Raw genomic sequence first — 22,135 nt, 5'->3', positions numbered from 1 at the left:
CATAAGGGGTGGTTCAAGTGAACCACGCCGCCTAGAATCAAAAGAAAAGACCACTGTGGGGTGGAAGGGAGCAAAGAAGCCCACAAAAGCTCCAACATCTCATCACAGTAGCACCAAGCAGAAACTACAACCACCAAAAGGAGCCAATGAGGCACTGAAGAACAAAGGGGAGCCGAAGAAGATAGAAGTGCAAACACCTGTGCCGAAACACACATCTTCCAGTAAAATAGCGACTAAATTGCTTTTGCAACCACGATCCAATCATCATCGCCGAAAATCCAAGAAATCTGACAAAAACGACGGGCCAAGAGGTAGGGATTGGTGGAAGTAGCGATTGCCCAACACTTGGCGATAAGGGTCGAAGACTGAGAAAAAAAGAAAGGAAAAACCTCCAAATCTAAGCAACAAGATCCAAAACAAACCACCAAAACAGGGTGGAACAATCACTACAAAAATTCTTGTGGTTTATATTTTGTTACAATCAAGTTTTTTTTATTCAAATTTTGAACAAAATTTTCACCTAGAAACCAAGTGCAAAATTCACTTTTGTATGTTTGTGGGCAAAACGGTCATAAAATTTGAACAGATGCACTCTTGTGTTAATAAAAGTAAGGGTTTATCGTTTTAAATTTGACATGAACCACTTAAAATCTTGCTTAATTTATAACCTCGCTTTATGCAATATAGTGAGGTATTTTATTAAAAACTTGAACTTTCTAGACAGTAGCTTAAGCAGGAACAAGTGTGTGGTTACTTGTCGTTCTGCTCGGACTCTTTTGTGTACAAAGTTCCCAACCAAGAAGTATCTTTTGCTCGGAAACTTGGGGGACTTCTGTTCGTATGATTAATCATCTGGGCATAACGACAAGTCACACAAGGCTTAACATCATGTCGTTTGGGCCTAGACCCAAAAGCTACGCCCCCGCTAGGCTCCGGCCTCCTAGGCCTTGACCTTCTAGGCTCCGGCCCCATAGGCTCTGGCCTCCTAAGCTCCGGCCCCATAGGCTCCGGCCCCATAGGCTCCGGCCTCCTAAGCTCCAGCCTCCTAGGCCCCGACCCGTGTCAACTCACTCGGATCCTCGAGACCGGTGACACGTGGCGCTCCTACAGTGCAAGTCATCACAAGGGACACGTGTCATCACCGGATTGGTTGACACTCTTCCAAAGGTACTATAAAAGAGGTACCTTCTTGTCACAAAAGGACGACTCAATCAATATTATACTATTCACTCACTCTGCTCTCAGATCTCTCTGAACACTGACTTGAGCGTCGGAGGAGCTTTGGCCGGCACCACACCGGTGCCCTTCCCGCTCACTCTTGTGTACCTGTGCAGGGTGCTCTGGATATCATTCTCTCTCATTACTCACCAGTCGGACCCAGCTACCCGTTCCTGCCCCACTTCGACGTGTCATCCACTCAGTGGTGGGTCAACGGGCCTACGTGGTTCGACTCGACGTTGACTGCTCTACCATTTTTGGGCATCAACAGTTTGGCGCCGTCTGTGGGAAAGTTACAACTTTTCCCCATTGAATTCTCTACCCTCAGTTGAGGTGCAAAAAAACCTTCCGAGCTTCCGAGCTCCCTAGCTTCCGAGCTCCCTAACTTCCGAGCTGCCGACCCTCACAATGTCTGACGGAGGTCCTATCCTCGACCAAGTCGACAACACCCCGCTGGTTGACAAGCGAGGTAAGAAGACTGCCGAATCTGATCAGGAAGAGTACATCCAGCGTTTGGAGGCTCAGCTCCAACGAACCCAGGAACAGCTCGACCTCCAAAAAGGTGCAACACAGCTTTATGAGCGACTCCTCCGTGACAGGGAAGGACATACCACTCCCCGGAGTGGTGAGAGGAGGAACCCCCATGACAGGGACGAACACACCACTCTCCGGAGTGGTGAGATGAGGGATCCCCCCCGAAGGGACCAAAATGTTCTCCGCCAATTGGATGTAGGGCAAGGTAGCCATCCGCCCCCAGGTTTCCAAAAGAGACTTATCCACCCGGTCAGCCGGGCTCGATCTGGCGAGCATCCTACCCGCTCTGAAGAGCTCCACATTTATCAGGACTGTCGTCATCTGCTCGACGACAACCGCTCTCGGCGAGAAGAGCAGCGGATGAACCGGGACGAATCTCACCCGCGTCCCCAAGACTTGGGGGAAGAGCAGGCTCCTCGTTCCAAGCAACGACGGGGAGAAGAGCAGGTTTTCTCGGCTGGGCGCCGCGCAGAAGATGACACTTTCACAAGTGAACAAGTCGCTGACTCCGGTAACAGCGGTTCTCTTCCACCAGACCAGCTCCAGCAACTTCTCATGGACATCAGTGAGCGCCTGAAAAGAGTGGAGGAAGGAAGTCGGGGTGGGCACCTATCTTTAGAAACAAGGGAGCTGCCTGGACCTTTCACAGCTCGCATCCTATCCACTCCTCCGGTTGGCGACGTCCGACCTCCCAAAATCACTCCATACACAGGGAAGGAAGACCCATATGACCACCTCATGAGTTTCAGATCCGCTCTGGAATCTAAAGGTGCTGATGACATTACGAAGTGTCGAATCTTCCCTTCCACCCTCTCTGGCAGTGCAAGGGACTGGTTCTACCAACTTCCTCCGGGCTCGGTTGATTGCTTCAACGAGCTCCGAGAGCTCTTCCTAGGCCAGTATATCATCCAGACCGATAGAATCTACACCACGGATGACCTGACTCGAGTCCGACAGGGCAGCAGGGAATCCCTCCGGGAATACATCACTCGATTTCAGCTGGAACGATCTCGGTGTCGCGATTGTGATGAGAAGGTAGCCTTCGCTGCTTTCAAGGGTGGTCTCCTAGAGGGGGACTTCCTGTTTGAAATCAACCGCCGCAATCCGCGAACCTACAAGGAACTCATGCACGAGGCCATTGCCTATGCCACGGCCGAATTCAAAACATATGGGAAGAAGCCGCCTACCATGGATCACCCAAGTACCGACCAGGCCATCATAGTGCCACCCCAGCCCAAGCCCTACTCGGGTAACCAGCATGGGGGGTCCGGGAAAGAGTTCAATAAGTTCACCAAGAAACAATTTGGTGATGGTAGAGGTGGAGGACAACGAAGGGAGGAAACCTATCAGACATCCTATGCCTCCAGGTTCAAAGTCTATACAATTCTCACTGTTACTTATACAGAGTTGTATCCCCAGATCAAGGACATACTTCCTAAGCTCCCACCCCGCCCACCACAAACACGATACCGGGCTCACAAGAATTTCTTTTGCCTTTACCATGACGACCATGGGCATGACACCGAAGCATGCAGAGCTTTTAAGGAGGCAATAGAAACTTTGGTACAGGAAGGAAAGTTGGATGGTTTTATAGACAAGGAGGCCACCGAGAAGGCCAAGACCGAAGGACAACGACGGGGGCGGGTCAATACCATCTGTGGGGGCCCGACCCTCGCTGGCAACTCCAACAGGGCTAGGAAGGAATACGCCCGAAGTGCTCAGCAATGCTCCGGCGTTATGGCTGTAGACTTCCACCGTGGAAAAAAGACTCCTAAGCTCGGGTGGTCACCCATTTCCTTTGCTGAGGAAGAGGAACGTGATTTGATTTTCCCACACGATGACCCCTTGGTCATCGAAGCCACCTTAGCTAATTTTGATGTGGCTCGGATCCTTGTCGACTGTGGTAGCTCCGTTAACATCCTCTTCGCTCCAGCCTTCACCGCTCTTGGAATCGATCAGGAGAGGCTTGACCGGTCGATCGCTCCTTTGCTCAGCTTTTCGGGCGACATGGTCACCCCTCTTGGTGGGATCTACCTTCCCCTCACCCTCGGGAGGTATCCTTCGTCCGCTACCACAACTACTCAGTTTTTGGTGGTCGACTGCCCCACAGCTTATAACGTCATCCTGGGACGACCGGCCCTTAACCAATTGAGGGTTATGATCTCCACTCACTTACTTTTGATCAAGTTCCCGACCCCATGTGGAACGGGGGTAGTCAAAGGCAATCAAGTGTCAGCCAGGTCCTGCTATATAACTTCAGTCAAGAAGAAAAAAGAGGTCAAGCCCTCTATGGCTGTTTGTGTCTCCAACACCCGCCCTACCCCCGACGCCCTACAAAATCATTGAGGTCGTCCGTCCAGGCACATACAGGCTCCGCGCCACAACCGGCAAGGAACTCGGCCACCCTTGGCGCGCCGAGCACCTCCGCTACTTTTACAAGTAGACACATATTGTACCCCCCGGGGACTTTTTTCAATTTCATCTATGTTATCGCTTTAGTAAATGAGAGTCCTACCATGGACACATTTTTCTTCATTTTTATTCAAAGTGTTAATTGGCTGTATGGACCCCCGGGCCATCAGACATCCGACCCTACCCATACCCGCCCCATGCATTCAAGGGAAGCCAAGTACCATGCATTCAGGGCGCGGCTATGGCAAATGCATTCAAGGGAAACTAAGTACCATGCATTCACGGAAGTCCTACCACGGACACTTTTTTCTTCATTTTTTCTCAAAGTCCTAATTGGCTGTATGGACCCCCGGGCCATCAGACATCCGACCCTGCCCATATCCGCCCATGCATTCAAGGGAAGCTAAGTACCATGCATTCAGAGCGCGGCTGTGGCACATGCATTCAAGGGAACTTAAGTACCATGCATTCAAGGGAAAATAAATCTCATGCATTCAAGGGAAACTAAGTACCATGCATTCAGAGAAAAATCAATTTCATGCATCCAAGGGAAACTAAGTACCATGCATTCGATAACATTCTGCAATACCATGTATTCAAAAGAAGGGCATCCTACCCCATAACGGGTTGGACACCCTCCAAATCATCCAAATATCATAAAGTACAAAGGGAATAATCAAAAGAGTTTGTAATTTGGTACGGGCTACATCCGACCCGCCATATAACTCAAACAAAAATAGGGCGATGGTCCGCCCACCCCTGCCCCCGGGCCATGTTTGCTTCAAACATTTATTTGGGATCCTCTCCCATGTCATGCTCCCCACCTGTGGATGCTCCATCCTCGGGCTCTTCCCCCTGGGTACCTCCCTCTGGAACATTGGCATGTCCATCATTACTGCCAGCCCCTAACAGACCACCTGCTTGGCTTGGCTCAGCTCCTCCTCGCACTGCTCCAACTCTTGCCTAGCCTGGTCTGCCTCCTTCCTGGCCTGCAGTAGCTCGGCCTGCAATGCATTGATTAGGCTTCCTGCCCCGGCTCGAGCCCAGGCTTCCGCCCTGCTCACCACCCAGGCTTCCGCGCCGCGCACCCACCCAGGCTTCCGCCCCGCGCACCCACTCAGGCTTCCTCGCCGCGCACACACCCAGGTTTCCGCGCCCCTGACGCCAGCTCTCTCCGAGCTTCCGCCCAGTGCACCACCAGCCCCGGCCCGAGCCCAGGCTTCCGCCCCGCACACCTGCCCATCAAAAAAAAAATAAACCAAAAAAAGAAGAGGGGGGGCAGCCCTATATTCGGTTATCAAAAACCAAAAGGGAGGGGCAGCTCTATATTGCATCATTTTTCCAAAAGGGGGGGCAGCTCTATATTGAGTTATTTTTCAAAAAAAAAAAAAAAAAAAAAAAAAAAAAAAAAAAAAAAAAAGGAGAGTTGTAGTTGTGGGTGTGCAATCTTTATATTTGGGCTCTACCACTTCATGCAAGATTCTCATTTACAAAGGGCGACATCCCACCATTAAAATCGAATGAGATTCACTGGGATTACACGAAGCGTCTACTGCTCGGAACACAGGGTGATCAGAAATTCAAAAAAAAAAAAAAAAAAAAAAAAAGGAAATCTTTCATATGTAACCCCCAAGCTTTCCTGCAGTACAGCTTTTCTTGCTAAGGAACTTGGGGGACTTCTAGACAGTAGCTTAAGCAGGAACAAGTGTGTGGTTACTTGTCGTTCTGCTCGGACTCTTTTGTGTACAAAGTTCCCAACCAAGAAGTATCTTTTGCTCGGAAACTTGGGGGACTTCTGTTCGTATGATTAATCATCTGGGCATAACGACAAGTCACACAAGGCTTAACATCATGTCGTTTGGGCCTAGACCCAAAAGCTACGCCCCCGCTAGGCTCCGGCCTCCTAGGCCTTGACCTTCTAGGCTCCGGCCCCATAGGCTCCGGCCTCCTAAGCTCCGGCCCCATAGGCTCCGGCCCCATAGGCTCCGGCCTCCTAAGCTCCAGCCTCCTAGGCCCCGACCCGTGTCAACTCACTCGGATCCTCGAGACCGGTGACACGTGGCGCTCCTACAGTGCAAGTCATCACAAGGGACACGTGTCATCACCGGATTGGTTGACACTCTTCCAAAGGTACTATAAAAGAGGTACCTTCTTGTCACAAAAGGACGACTCAATCAATATTATACTATTCACTCACTCTGCTCTCAGATCTCTCTGAACACTGACTTGAGCGTCGGAGGAGCTTTGGCCGGCACCACACCGGTGCCCTTCCCGCTCACTCTTGTGTACCTGTGCAGGGTGCTCTGGATATCATTCTCTCTCATTACTCACCAGTCGGACCCAGCTACCCGTTCCTGCCCCACTTCGACGTGTCATCCACTCAGTGGTGGGTCAACGGGCCTACGTGGTTCGACTCGACGTTGACTGCTCTACCATTTTTGGGCATCAACAAACTTAAACATAGTTAATTCATTTAAAAAATAGAAAAAGAAAAAAATACAACTTTATTAACTTCACACTTCATCTTCTTCCCTCAATCAAACTCTTTCTTTTCTGTTTCTTTATCCAACCTCACAGCCAACATGAATGAGGATAAGAATATATAAAACAATAACCAGCAACCACCTATACCCATCAACCATCACTTTCATTTGCCTTCTATTCTACTCACTAGTCTTCTGCATCCTCCCTTCACTAGCCAAAACATCTTCTTTCTAACCCAATGCTTTGATTCTTTAAGTTGCCAAAATTTAGTGTTTAGAGAATTAGAGTCATGCGTGTTTTGCCCCTGCAGGTTGCCAAGTTGCCCCTATATATCAATCTTAATTTGAGGCATTTTGTCACACACTTTGCCCCCGCCCTTAAGCAAATTGTTATGTTTTGGGGGAAGCTCATGGACGTGGCAAAGAATGAGTGAGGGCAATTGCCTTCACTGGCCCCTCTCTAGGTCCGCCCCTGATTCTGGTTGTACTAGCAATGTTAGGTTGTGGTTAAGGCCGATGGCTGTGATTGCATCTTTAATTGTTTCATTCTCTGTCTTCATTTTCATTTTAAAAGTTAACATACATTTCCTAAATTGGCCTAAGCCATGATTTGGTCAAGATCATAGGTAGACGAAGATTGCCAAGATCATAGCTAGCTTGACGAAGAACGCCAAGATCATAGTTTGCTGAATCATAGTTTGGCATAGACCATCTGTGAGCCAGAGGTGTAAAAATGGGGTACAAATATAATGTTGGTTCCTAACAAAGTGAGAGTGAACAGTTAAGATAAGAGTATGTTTGGTAATGTTTTACAATACTGTTTTTCATTTTACGAAACCAAAAACAAATGAAAAATGAGTTTGGTTGCTTTCAAGGAATAAAATTTCGAGTTTCGAGGAAATTTTGATGGAAATTTCGACGGAAATTTTGAAGATTTTTAAATTTCGACAAAAATTAGACGGAAACAATGGAAATTGCTATCCAAATACGGAAATTTTGAATGAAACTTTACCATATATTTATTTAACATATTATCTACTACATTGATAAAAAAAAATATTGAATAAACCAAATTATATGGTAGGTTTCATGTGATATGTGATGAATATAATGCCCGCTGTAGGCAAATACTATTAAAAAAATGTTTCACTAATTAATAATTACATAATGAAATTACATGAATAAATCACTAATGTGGCAACGAAAAGTAGCAAGCTTACTCAAAGGGACTTGGAAATGGTCTTCAATAGTCAAATTGAGTCGAATTGGGTTAAAAGAGAACCGACCCGGTAACAGCAGCGGCGACAGTAGTTTACCTAAAATTTCAATTTCACAAATTCTCCAAATTGAAAAACCAAACATTAAAGGAATAAAATCCCATGGTGAGAGGATAAATTTTTTTTTCATAATTTATTTTTACAAAGATTTAAGCTAAAAAAATTGGATAGTGATTGTTTTAAAAAATGTTTGTTTTAATTAAATTTTTTATAATTTAGTTTGACTCCAAAGTTGACTATTTTCAATAATGGGTTTTTAATCTTAATTTTTGTGCCGTTGGAAATGTCTCGAGCTCACGAACGCATACACACGAACCGTTCGTGAATCGGAGTTACGGTTTAAAAGTTACGAGTATTTGATTGTGAGGGGCTTTTGGGTAATTTCAATTTTGGGTTTTTAAATTTTGATTTTTAAAAAGTTAAAAACCTTAAGCTAATCAACTTCAAGTCTTCAACTTCACCGTACTACACACACAGTGACACAGTACAATTTTTTCTCTTTTTTTTTTTCTTTTTTTATTCTTTCTTTTCTTTTCCCTTTGACTTTCTTTCCTTGATTCTCCCATCACTTCCTTCTCCTTTCTTTCCTGCCTTCTTCAGTTCTTCGGTTCTTTCTTCCCAATATTCCAGCCGCCTCTCATCTCTCTCCCAGTTTCACTGTGCAGTCCTAGATCTATTCTCTCTCCTCCCTCTCCCTCCCAGATCTCTTCTTCCTTCTTTTCCTTTCCTTCCCCGATCTCCCTCCCCCATCTCTTCTCTCTCTTCTCTCTCCTCCCTCCCCACTCATCACTCTGTTTGATCCGCCGCTCTCCTCCAGCGACGATTGGCCTCTTCCTCCCCTCTCCTTCTGGCTCTGCTTCCCCAACTCGAAAATTTGCCGAAATTTCGAGAATTTTGGGAAATTTTTGAAATTTCGGCGAAATATTTCAAAATATAAACGAAATTAATATAGTATAGTATTAAAATTTCGATACTCTCCGAAAACGAAATTTTACTCCTTGGTTGCTTTACTTATTAAACGACTTAGAAAACATTTGGAACATTTCATTTTTGAGCAGAAGAGCTGTTTTCATTTTCAAGTGTGTTTGATCCATTACGTATTAATCAATAGGGAAAATGTTAGCAAAAGGACTATAACTATACCCCTATTTTCAGTTGAGGATCCCGTTTTCACTTTGGTTCAATTAAGGACTATTATTTTTCAAGTGTTTCAATTAAGGATATTTCGTCAACTACGTCAAAAATTCTGTTAAAATTGATCATGTGACTCGCACGTGACCAATTCATAAGGACGAAAAAGTAATTTCTCCTAAAAAATATTAAAAAATAAAATTAATGAATTTAAAATTAAAAAAAACCATTAACCGCCACTCCCTGAAACATGCCGACCCGGCCCTCCCCCTTCCCCTACCTAGCCCCGCCCCTCCCCCTCACCACCTAGCCCGACCCTCCCCCTTCCCCCTCCCAGCCCTGCCCCTGCCCCACCACCTAGCTTGTTCCGTCCAAATCGAAGAGAGAGAAAGCGAGAGAGATAGAGAGAGAGAGAGAGAGAGAGAGAGAGAGAAAGAGAGAAAGAGAGAGAAAGTAAAAGATAGAGGCGTCATAGGGATAGGGCGGGGTCAGGGCGGGGTAAGGGGCGTGACGAGGATGGGTTGGGAAAGGAGAGAGAGAGAGAGAGAGAGAGAGAGAGAGAGAGAGAGAGAGAGAGAGGGTCGGGCTAGGTGGTGGTGGGAGGGGCGAGGCTGGGTGGGGGAAAAGAGAGGGCCGGGTTAGCATGGTGCAAAGGTTGGGTGCGAGAAAGAGAGGAGAGGCAGAGAGAGATCGATGAGAGAGAAATAGAGGAAATGCAGAGAGAGATGAGAGAGAAAGTGAGGCAGAGAGAGAAAGTGAGTTTGAGAGAAAGGAAATGGGCGGGGCTGGGCTGATGGGGAAGAAGGATGGCCAGTGGAAGGGGAGTCGTCGATGGAGGGGGAGTCACCGGTGATGGAGGGGGAGTCGACGGTGGTGGCTGGGGAGTGAAGGTGGGTCGGTGGTGGCGGGGGTGAGTTTGGTGTGGCTGGGTTTCAATTCCCAGCTTTTTAAAAAAAAAAAAATATTTTATAATTATTTTTTAAATGCACAAAAAATACATAAATACCCCTGTAAACTAGTCACGTGCGAGTCACGTGATCAATTTTAACAGAATTTTTGACGGAATTGACGGAATATCCTTGATTGAAACACTTGAAAAATAATAGTCCTTAATTGAACCAAAGTGAAAACGGGATCCTCAACTAAAAATAGTGGTATAGTTATAGTCCTTTTGCTAACATTTTCCCTAATCAATATTCGATTGATTGGTCTGAGGTTATCGACAAAAAAGATTTGTCTAAGTCACCCTCGTCATTTTTTTTTCTGTCTTGTATGATTGTATCCTTTCTTTTTTTCTCTGCCCCATCTCCTCGATCGCTCTGCTCTTCTCCTTCATCTCCTCTATACAACTCTCACTTCTTGGACCTGCAACTAGCTTGATGAAGCCAATCACCATGGAACAAAAGTGTATAAAATAAAATTTTAAGTGCTTGATGGCCCAACTTTCCATATATCTAGTGGCTATTATACTTTAAATCTTGGATCTTCCTTTTGGGTTTTCATTTCTTATACACAATACTCCATGTTTGTTTCTAGATCTAGCTCTATTTAGATAGTTTCAGTCAATTTGGGTATTCTCGTAGAAATTTTGGCTTGGTTAAGCGGTGGTGTTTCATCTGATGAAGGAAAATTTCTAAAAAAACAAAGTGGCAGCGTAAATTATCAATAGTTCAATACTATAGCCAACTAATTCAAACTATAACTTTCTTATTTAAAAAATAAAATATGTTCTTAGCCAAAATTTGACGCAAGCAATGGCACTGCTCAATGTTTTTTTGTTTAGATTTAATTAGAAGTAGGTCTAATTTTGAAGGGTCATTTAGACTAAAACTACATACGAATTTAAATTTGTACTTCAATCCAATTTTTTAGACTAAGATCCAAAAAAATGGACTTTTTAAAAATTGACTCATATTATCTCTTAAAATTAAGATAACTAATATGAATTAATTTTTAAAATTATGAAATATAATATCATTTATGACATTTTTATTTTTACATTTTTTAATTAAAACATTTAAGATTATCTAGTTTTTATGTTTTATAATTTAAAATAATAAAAGATAATATCCGTTTAAATTATACAAATATCAAAAAAATGCATTAACCCACAAAATGGAAAATAATCTAACAAGTAAGAAAAAAAATATATATATATAGGTACATTTCAATTGTACCAATATCTAGGCTTATATATATTGGTACATTTCCTGGGTTGGTATATATATATATATATATATATCAAAAATGTTCTAAAACTAACTGATTAGTAAGTTAATACAAAAATAACTATCCTGTTGGGCCCACTGCACAATGTAATCTCAAAATACAAACCGTTTATTTTTTAGGCCTTACTTCAAAGATCATTCCTTAAAAAAATCTTCAAAATTAGAAGTCATTTAGTCATTTGATTTTAATAACAACTATTTCTCTGCTTTTATCGAAAATACTTATCGTCTATTTATTTGGTCTCAATTAGATGACTACATGATTTTCGATTTAGTTGATTTTTTACAATAATGATATTAGAAATAGGACCTCAATAATTGATGGTTCGGATTATGAGATTAGTTATGTGGTGGTCTCAAAAACATAATTAGTTTCGTATTAACTTGCTAACTGGTTAGTTTTAGAGCACTCCTATATATATATATATATATATTCAATCAAGTGCATATGTACCAACGAACATGCGCACCTGATTCGAACGCTCGGTTCCTATCGCCGATCACTCGGCCATGCTACTTCATTCCCCGAGTTTTGAGGGTAAATCTTCATCTCTTCACCTCATGCTCCTAGAGTCTAGAATGAGTTTAGTGGACACCAAAAATCCCAGAGCTAAAACATAACATAAACGCCGACAAACCATTGATCGATTAGTACAATTGAAATGTACCCATAAAGAATTTTTTTTTTCCTTGTTTGATTATTTTTTATTTTGTGGGCTGATGCATTTTTATTAGATTTATATAATTTAAATCCCACAATTAATTTTAGATAATATGATAATATTACGTTAATATAATATTATAATATTAAGATAATATACAACTAGGATAATATTAAGATTTAAATAGCATTAATTTTTAGATAATATTGGACATTTTTTAAATTAAAAACATCTAGACAATATTTTTGGATCTTAGTCAAAAATCCAAAAGCATTAAGGTATTAGTCTAAGAGATGAGAGAAAATTGGACTGACATGTGAAACACCTTTTTTTTTTTTTTTTGTCAAAGCAATGACTGCCCAACATTAAGCTGACCACAATTTCCTATTATTGTTTGGTTATTATCATTTTTTTTTTGGAAAAAAAAAATAATGATAATAATAACATTTTGTAGTTATGGTTTTTCAAATTAAATATTAATTTAAATAGGTATCTATTATTGTTTTAATATTTAAATTTACTACCAAACGCGTTTTTATTGTTTTTGTTTTTAACAATCTGTTTTCATATTTTATTACCAGACACATTCTTGGATCTTAAAAATACAAAATTTAATTTCTCGTTTTTTATTTATAAAACAATTTTCAAAAAATCGTTTTTGTAAAACATTAACAAAAGGGCCCTAATTTATCAAGTGAGCTACAAAAACATCCTTCTTAGATAAGAAAGCATTACTAGGTTTACTTTGGTATTGTTGTGGAAAAAAAGGATTGTAAAGTAAAACAACTGAAATAAAATCAACTGTAAAGTAAAACAGTTGAGTGTTTGGTAAACTATGTTTTCAAAAATGTTGTAAGTGTAAAAAACTATATCAAAGTATTTGGTAATTTAAATGTAAAATTATTGTGGCTGTTTATAATTACTAAATAGACATGATGCTGAAAATGCTTTTGATTTATGTATTTGGTTAAAAACAGGCATTTTACTGGTTTATAATTATTGGTGTACAAATTTATATTAACATTAAAATTGCTAAAAACAAAATAATTAAATAAGTATGCATATTATTTTTGTAGGTATATTATAATTTTAATAGTACAAATTAAATACTATAATTAATAAGTAATATAAAATTAAGAATATATTGGGCAACTAAAATTTTTAATTAATAGGCCCAACAACTTTCATTCTAGAATTTTGAAAAGCTAGTGGATAACTGTTTTTCAAAATTGTAATGAATAACCTAAAATAGTCGGGCACTACATTTTTTTGGTTTTTTAACTGAACACGTTCAAAACTATTGACATTATCTAGTTATTACTAACATGATTCATGTTAGATGAATTTTATAAAACTTGGCACCTCAACTGTAAGGGTGTTTCTAATTATTATACAAATTTATCCTGCTTGTTTGTATAAGATAACTTGCGTAGAAAATTTATCTGATCGTAGAATACCACTTCCTAGTTCCTACTTTTCTATTGCACGGATTCGAAACAAAACAGAAGCATTGTCACTGATGAGAGAACCAGCAGTACATACATAACTAAAACTTTATGCTCTACCTTTACCTTAGCATCATATTTTCATTCCAAAACACAAGTATTAACCATGGCAAACTGCAAACTTTACCAATTACGCAGCCGAAAAAAAGTAAAAAACATTTATTTTCCTACAAAGTAAACAAGCATGTGAAACCATACGACTCCATCTTCAACTTGAGTGTGCTCTCGGATACATTTCAGGGCAAGAAACCTAGAGATCCTCAGGGCCATTGATATCCTGGAAAGGAGTAAAATTAGCACACATAAAACAGTGACAACAGTCAACATAACAGTAACATACAAAAGTCTACAGATTGATTTGTGTTTTACCTTGTTCTCGAGCACGGCTTTATCAGGAATTTCCAACTTCACCCCAGGTTTTGCTGTGATATTCACTTTCCCCTTCATTAAACAAAAACAAAATGGCAGACAACATTACTAGGCTTTACAGAGCAATAATATGAGCAAAAGACACATGGATGGCTAATAAGCTGTGTCGCAGTCTCATAGGAAATGGACATAAGATGATTATGGCATAACTTGGACAAAGTGACCAACGTGATATTGAATATAAAAACAAAACAAATAAGGAGAGAAAAGTATGACCATACACGTGTATGCATGTGTACATTTATGTATATAATAAAATTCCACCAACTACCGTTATCCTTTTTTTGCCCCATCCAATCTATTACAACTTAACAAAAGTTCAAATATGTCCATGAGCTCTAGCTCAAGTGGCATTGGGGTGGAAAACGAAGGGGTACTGTAGGTCCTAGGTTCAAATCTTATCTTTGGTTAAAATTAAAAAAAAAAAAATAATAATAATAATAATAATAATAATAATAAACCAAAAGTTCCAATATCATGAACTCATATGGAAGAAAAATTTAAAACCATAAATATGACAAGAAGCTGATGATTGGTTGGTTGGTTGTAAGACATGAATGCTAAAAAGAGCCTACCAATCTTACCAAGCATGAATGCAACAGTTAATAATTGTACACAGAGGTTCCCAATGATTTTACTTTGATTTAACAAGACTTGTTAATGGTCAATAGAAGTTCAATTCAATGTATAAGTTCTATAACAAATTTGAACACCAATCTGGGATAAGGGGCTGAAGGTTGGGGCTAAAACAACTTTACTTGAGGCAAAACTGATCTGGTGCATCAGATATCTCAGACATACTAAATTAATGTTTAATATAACTACCTGGATGTGGTGGGCATGACCTTAAACAATGTGCAACTTTAAAGCAATTGGGAACATGCATACCTTGAGAACAACACCAGCACCAAACCACACATCACCAGTCACCTTAAGGCTATCTAGCTCAATGATGCTCGGTATTGACTTGAATCGTTTCAAGAAATCAGCTACCTATAAGGAAAGAAAAGATCACCATCAACATGAAGAAGCATCAACCATCAAACATGCAATAGATCACTACATTAAATATTCACCTTCTTAAATTCAGATCCCAGTTCAATAGTAGGATTTGCAGGATTGGTTCTAGCTTTGTTCCGGAGAACATAGCCAGCTTCTTCGGTATAAAGGTCAGACTGCAAAAGAGGATTGATAGATGTGTTAGACAAGCCTCAAACCATTGTTAAAGATCCTACACCTAGTATTAGAAAAACAAGGTTACCTGGACAAGAAGCAAATCTGAAGATAACTTCACTGGAAGGAATCGAGATCGGGGTACATTGATACCAATAGCATTATTAAAGAACTGGTGATCAGAACGAAATGTTAAAAATATTAAATATTAAAAGATCAGTTCTTATAAAAAAATAAAAGATCAAGCTTTAAGTTTCAATAATATCTTAAAATAAATTGTATATAGTGAGTACCCTGATTGCTGCACCAGCCGCAGTTTCTAGCTGAAGAACTTTGACTCCGTCCACTTCCTATAAACAGAAAGTATCAGAAAACCAGAATCTTCGTACAACCAGGTTTTGTAAAGAAAAATGTATACCTTTGGGTTTGGAATAATCTCCATCTTAAGTGCATCAGCTTCCACTAGATTTTTAATTGCCTTCAAGTTCACCCACCTGATTGATATTCTGTTAGTATTGTATTGATGGTTGTTTACAAGAGTTGGGGTAACATGACTTACAAATTATTCGTGTTGAAAATTTTGAACTTCTCTATTGACTTGAATTCATTGACCTGTTTCAGACAAAGCATTCACATATCAACTATAAACTTGCCAAATGTATATGTTGTGAAAGTACGACTAGTCAACAGCAATGTGCTTGTATTGAGCAATGCAAGGATACTGGTACAGCAACTGATATCACCAAAAGAAAGCAGAACCAAAGATCAGGTCATCATTATAAGTTTGTCAAGGATGACAACCCTATGTTAACCAGAGTGTTCCACTCAAAAATGCACCGTGGTAAAGATAGAAATTGAAAATAGCAAAAGGAATAAATTGGCACTTCTGTTATCTATGAAACTAAAGGAAGAATTTAAAAGAAAAGATGGAAAACAAAATATGTACTGTAACTGATAGAATTACAAATTCTAAAATAAAATAAAATATAGCACCATATTCAATTAGTTTCTTTATTCATTTAGAGGTGATTAGAAGTGCGGTTAAAATGTGAGTTTTATTTTCAAAAGAGCAATATATATTTACATAGAAGTGTTCACCTAAGGGACTTATCCCCACTTAGTGTACTTATTGAAACAGTTCAAGGATGAAAATCCATCCTATCATCCATTTGTTTATCTATGTAGACATCTAGTTTGCATTTTGAGTATCAACCTTACTTCCCTATTGAAAAGTGAAGTAACACACAGTCACTCAAGCTACACCTTGCATAATGATGTGTCCCTGATCAATGTCGATTCATATACATACATAGTCACTCTTAGTTCTGTTGATTGATTGGAACATAGGCCTAGACCTGATCCAGATAAAATTATTTCTACTTGGTTAATGCCTCATCATTATAATAATTTCTTTACACGCACAACTATCTTGTTACCTATAATCCCGTCTATGTAGGACACCCTACTACTTGAGGACGTACCTAGCCTACAATGAAAATGGAAATTCTAGCAACATACTGCACAGCTGCTACAAACAAAATATTAGAGGGGGGTAAAACAACATAAACATGACTTGACTTACATGTTGATCAGGGACTTGAGCAATTTCCAGGAGCTGCAGAAGAACATCAGATAAAAGAAAAAATGTCATGCATAACCAAAGTTCTCAAGGATGCTGCTTCATAAGGTAAAGGAGCTGCATTAACATTGAGTTAATGCCATAGTTAAGAAAAGCCGGGTTAACCAAGAGAACCAGCCGTCATGTTTACCTTTAAAAAATGTTCACTTAAAAACTGATCAAAACTGCGGAACTGGCCCATTCAACCTTGAACTAGATCGACCAGTTCACAGTTCTTGACAAACAGCAGTTCAAATAGAGTGTCTTACAAAATAATATTGTTTTGTGGTGGTACAGGTTTGAATCCAATCCCAATAAGTTAAATATAAGGTAATTGACTATTAAACAAGTGGCAAATCTGTTGTTCTATTGTGACCAATTTTTATATTTTTCTCATTATTTCAACCAACTACGGAGAAAAAAAATATTTTGATCAAAAGGCGCAAAAATAGCTAGAACTGAATGCAGAAAGTATGGAAAAACATCTCGTAATGTATTTAACCAGAAAATAGATTATGCTCCTGCGGAGACGATGTCCTTACCACTGGACGAAAGGGACCAAAAAGCCATTCTTCATATACCTCAGCTCCAAGAATAGAAGTGGTTCGTTTTGTTTTGTTTCTATACACAATTCAAGATTTTGTTTGTGTTCATGTTGTCGATTTCTGATGTGAATTCTAGGACGTGTCAACTCTACCCATACGAAATTAACCCACTTCCAAACCTTTCCACTTTCATCCCACGTACTCCACATTCTCTTGCATTGCTACAGAAACCTCCATCTTTTTTCCCACATATGGGCATGTACATGATGTATCTAGTTTTGTTATTAAGAAAACTAAACTTCTTAATATTTGAAAACAGTGTAATTAAGAAAAATCATAATTAAAAATATACACTTGTCCTTCTTTAAATAAAAGAATACTTCAAGTAAAAATAACTTGATAAAAGCATGCACTTGAAAAATGTGAAGCGCCTACAAAAGTCTAGAACTAATAACTTAGGCTTGATAAAAGAACTTAAAATATAAAATTAATTGTCATAAAAAGTAAGATGTTTAACACAAATAATGTTTCAACAACGATATACTAACTACTTAACATTATAAATTTTTGTAATTAACTTTCAACGTTTAGAATATAATAAATTTAATAACATCTTTATTACGTCATCGATGAAGCTATCAACCTTGACCCTTTGCCATCCTAGTTTAATGATCAATCCAGTTTCCAGAATATTTATTAACCCTTCAAAAGTCAACCTAACAAATTTTAACATCCCCAACCGTAACAGGGCATATCAACAAGGGTAACACAAGCTTAAGCAAAATTAATCTCATATTTAAATGCATTAACTTTTGAACCACATTAGTTATTCCACCTCATTTAAGAAAAACTACCCATATTTGAACCCAAAAAAGGAGGGCTTTCAATATATCAAAACAAGATAATTGATAGAAAAAACACTAGCAATGGATGAAAATTTTATACCTGAACCCTTCCTTCATAAGAGATCAGAGTGCCACCCTTCACATCGGCCAATGTTTTTGGTGTGACCTGCATAAATAAGAAAGATATGTAGAAACAACTTTGAAAGCCCCCTAAAGGTAATAAATCCAATAATCTTTCCATACCTCCATACAGTATTCATTCTTTTTTTGGATCAAATGATTTAAAATTTCTATTGGATCCAGTCAAGGATAATAACTTTTAAAAGGACTCCTTTTCTAAACAAGACAACAATCTATCAAAAACAGCAAAGTTATAAGCTAAAAGGTAGACATGTCAATGAGAACCAACAATAGGATACTCAAGTCAACAACAGCACCCAAGTTGTCCGAGTTAGATATAAACACGTACTCCTTACCCTGCAAAATAGAGAAAGATTAACAATACAGGAAAAAATTATTATACATGAGGCATGAACAAAGAATAAAATGATCACGAAAGGCATCACTACACCAACCTGCGACAATAACAGGTCAAGTTTGCCACTGTTCAGTAAAGATGGGAATACATCACCATGACCAGGAGGATACCTTCATGTGCATACAATAATCATGAGAAAGGGAACAGGACATTATTTGAAATTTCAATAAATAGAAATGTGGATTCCTAGTAACAAAAACAGGCCATAGGTGTATCAGTTTCTACAAGTTTGCCTCTGAATGTCCAGTGTATTGGTGCCTTTTTATTTATTGACATTATGAACTAATCTATGTTTTGCAAATGGTATCGAAAGACAGTAAAGCCAATTTATTTAGCCAAGACTTATCAGCCTTTGGATTTTGTATAGAAGAAAAAAGAAATAAATTAATTACAAAGTAACCAAATATTTGTGTTTTTACATGGACTGGGTTGCCCCAAAATATAAATAAGAATAAAAAAACTTTGGATGTGGGAGTCGAAAAACCTGGAGCTCACAGAACTTCATCCACAAAAACAAGGGGGGCATTAGCTTAGAGCAAAGGCTCTTGTTCATAATAACACTAAGATTTCCAAAGGTTATAAGGCTGAGGGGGCATGGGAGACATAGCCCTCTATGCCCTGAACTAGTTTGACCGTGTATCTGGATGGAGTTGTTTATACATACACTTATAACCAAGGTTTAAAACAGTAATTCAAACTATAACATTATAAGCACCTTCAAGTATTCATCAAATGAAAAGATTATTTCATCATATTAGAGGAGTCTTTTGTATTCAAGTTCTTTAGAATTACCACAAATTCTGTAGCATGAATCCTTTATCCGTTAATAATTACTTTGATGGAGAATTTGTCACAAGGAATATCATAAATAAACAGAATAGAACATTTTCGAAGTACTTTTTCAAATTTTCTCTAGGAACCGAGAAAACAACTTGCTCCTGTAGCTTATCATTAATATCATTGATTGTGTTTTAATTTATAGTATCCTAAGAAAACTTCTCTTATAAACCAAAAATGTTTCATACAAGCATACTTATTCTTCAATAGGTCATAAGATTTTGTTATGCTGTAATTGTATTAATATATAGAGCCATCATAGAAATCTTAATCCTTTACATGATCGATAAATTAGGCAGACAAAGGGTGCTTTCATGATTCAATACAGAGGTTTCCCAAGGCACAAATAATAACTTCAGGGGACTAACAAAACATAAACATCTTTTCAGACCTACATAAACACATAGAGGGACGTGCATGTCCCACCCACACGCATGAAATGGGAAATACACACATTCACTTGCAAAGCATCAGGCACAAATTATCAATGATCGAAGCACAAAACTGTAAAAGTTAGCAGTAAGCTGGGAAATCCTTGTGCATAAGCCACATAATGAAAAATAAATTATACCATCCATCCTTGTCAGTCTTTCCTTTGGATGGCAGTGGCGTATTATCTTCAACAACCAGGCGAGGATACTGACTCTGCATAACCAAAAAATATTGGAAAAGATATAAGTTCATTGTTTTAAGTATTCAGTAGACACATAATAAATAACAAAGCAGGTGAGCAAGAAAAAGTACTACAGACCTGGTTAAAAGTATGAATCTGAACATTTGACTTGGAGTACTTTTCTATAATCTAATGGAGACAAAACCAAGTTAGTTTACCAGTAAAATACAAGGACAAAATTACAAAATACAGCAGTAAATTCTCAAACCTTAAATGTATCATCATGAGTGTTGAATGAGTTCATTAAGAGCAGGGGAACATTGCATCCATATTTGTTATTGAGAGACTGAAAATAATTGGCAGGGTTAGCTGATATAAACACAGAGAGAGAGAGAGAGAGAGAGAGAGAGAGAGAGAACCTCAATCTGGATGACAATTAAGTCCAGAAAGGTCAACCCATTTCGAACTTCAATGACAGACCTGCATGCCAAGAAAAATGAAACTCAAAATCATTGAATCATGGATTTGAGACAGACAATAAACAAAATAGCACTCCATAACTGGGTCCTTTTGTGCAGATCAAGCCGATTCTAAACCTTGATTAGATTATATATAGTAGTATCCATTATAGAATCCAAGTCTGATGGATCTCTAAAACTGCAACCGACATTGAACCCAAAAGAAAACCCAAAGATTCATAAATAATTTTACATACATATATTTTATAACTATATCTGATATCTAAAAAGTAGCTTTTCATTTAAAGCAATTAGAATATATAAAGTTATCCAGTAGAGCATCTAGCAGTTGGAATTATTCAATGCATTTCAAACAAGAAGAAATATTTCAATCTTTACGCGACAGCACAATAAAGTAAAATACCTTATAGACTAATGATGCACAACAAACGGAGACAAAACGGAGATAGTTAAACTAATCCCTAGTCTCTTTTGCGTAGTTAAGCAAAACACCATATTGATTCTTAGTGCTAATAGTTTAGTACAGATACCAAAAAGAAAGAAGGCAACCATTCTACCACATCAGTAATCTCAAATCCAAATCAGTGAATGGGATTGCGTATAAAATTGGTAATGAAAGAATAATTGCCACCTTCATGACGACTACTACGTACACAAGAAAAAGAAAGAAACGTAAACAAAATCAGATTGAAATGCATACTTGGGACCAGAGCAACCCATTGATGTTCCCAAACCTCCATTAAGCTTTAGCACAACAAGTTTGTCCAGAAGCTTCTTGGTTTCCGCAGGACCTGCATCGACCAAGAATTCAAAAACATAAACATAATAATAATCGTCTTGCAATTCACAAACGCAAAATAATCACTCATTAAACAAAAAAAAAAAAAAAAGATAAAGATTACCGTTAGGAGTAGGTGCCAAGCTATCATAAGGAACCACTACATCCTCAGTAGGAGTCTGGATCTTACTCCAATCCACATGCTTTGCTTCTTGTCCACTGGCACATTGTCAGATCACATTCAAACAAAGATTTGAGTCTCAAATTGAGCATCATTTTCTCATCAACCAAACAAAGCAAACAAACAAGAAAATTTGATTCAGTTCACTTCACCTGAGATAGCGAGAGACGAGGTTGATGAATCCGTTCTTCTCATTCTCACTGAAAAACAAAATCAAAGGAAGAAATGAAGCTCCGATGTCCAGATCGATCCCATAGTAATCGAAACAAAGAATTTGATCCAATTCGTGGAAGTACCTGATTTGGTTGAGAGCAGCGACGTCGGATTTGAGCTTCTGGATCTCCTCGGTAGCAGCGGCAGCCATTGGTGAGCTAACAGAAAGCAAACTTCAATGTTCTACAGAGAGAGAGAGAGAGAGCAATGAGATGTGAGCTTGAGATAACGTAATGTATTTGTATATATAGAGAAGAGAGAGTGAGAGCTGAAAGGTATAACATGTGTGAAGTGTGAACCTCAGAGAAGAGAGAGAGAGAGGGTGACAGCGATATCTGAAATATCGGGAGTGTGCAAGTGAGATTAGTGAGAGAGAGAGAGAGAGAGAGGTGTGGTTCGTAGTGATTTGATGAGAGGTTTTAATTGCGTTTGGCAC

The 22,135-nt window shown here is 39.0% G+C and overlaps 1 protein-coding gene across 1 annotated transcript; it reads right to left on the bottom strand.

The window, feature by feature from the left end:
• Positions 1 to 13,439: 13,439 nt before the first annotated feature.
• On the bottom strand, positions 13,440 to 22,130 carry LOC147286132 (UTP--glucose-1-phosphate uridylyltransferase). The gene is made up of 22 exons (XM_086238895.1): positions 21,999 to 22,130; positions 21,783 to 21,882; positions 21,639 to 21,686; positions 21,430 to 21,524; positions 21,228 to 21,318; positions 20,468 to 20,528; positions 20,317 to 20,394; positions 20,187 to 20,237; positions 20,007 to 20,080; positions 18,636 to 18,708; positions 18,480 to 18,537; positions 18,304 to 18,350; positions 18,161 to 18,226; positions 16,635 to 16,667; positions 15,612 to 15,664; positions 15,471 to 15,546; positions 15,346 to 15,402; positions 15,141 to 15,224; positions 14,956 to 15,054; positions 14,768 to 14,872; positions 13,820 to 13,891; positions 13,440 to 13,727 (listed from the first exon to the last, which is right to left on the bottom strand). The coding sequence occupies exons 2-22, from the start codon at positions 21,848 to 21,850 to the stop codon at positions 13,701 to 13,703; spliced, it is 1,416 nt and encodes a 471-aa protein (XP_086095021.1). The 5' UTR covers positions 21,851 to 21,882; positions 21,999 to 22,130; the 3' UTR covers positions 13,440 to 13,700.
• Positions 22,131 to 22,135: the final 5 nt, after the last annotated feature.

The sequence above is a fragment of the Dryas octopetala genome, chromosome 4, assembly GCF_963921425.1.
Source record: "Dryas octopetala chromosome 4, drDryOcto1.1, whole genome shotgun sequence".
Classification (NCBI taxonomy): domain Eukaryota; kingdom Viridiplantae; phylum Streptophyta; class Magnoliopsida; order Rosales; family Rosaceae; genus Dryas; species Dryas octopetala.
The sequence above is the reverse complement of the archived record's forward strand: the minus strand, read 5'-3'. Positions and strand labels throughout refer to the sequence as shown.

Coding starts and splice junctions, on each gene's coding strand:
- LOC147286132 (XM_086238895.1), bottom strand. CDS start 21,850: ATGGCTGCCGCTGCTACCGAGGAGATCCAGAAGCTCAAATCCGACGTC. Junction 21,319..21,429: donor CTTGGCACCTACTCCTAACG/GTAATCTTTATC, acceptor TGGTCGATGCAG/GTCCTGCGGAAACCAAGAAG. Junction 14,873..14,955: donor TGGGATCTGAATTTAAGAAG/GTGAATATTTAA, acceptor CTTTCCTTATAG/GTAGCTGATTTCTTGAAACG.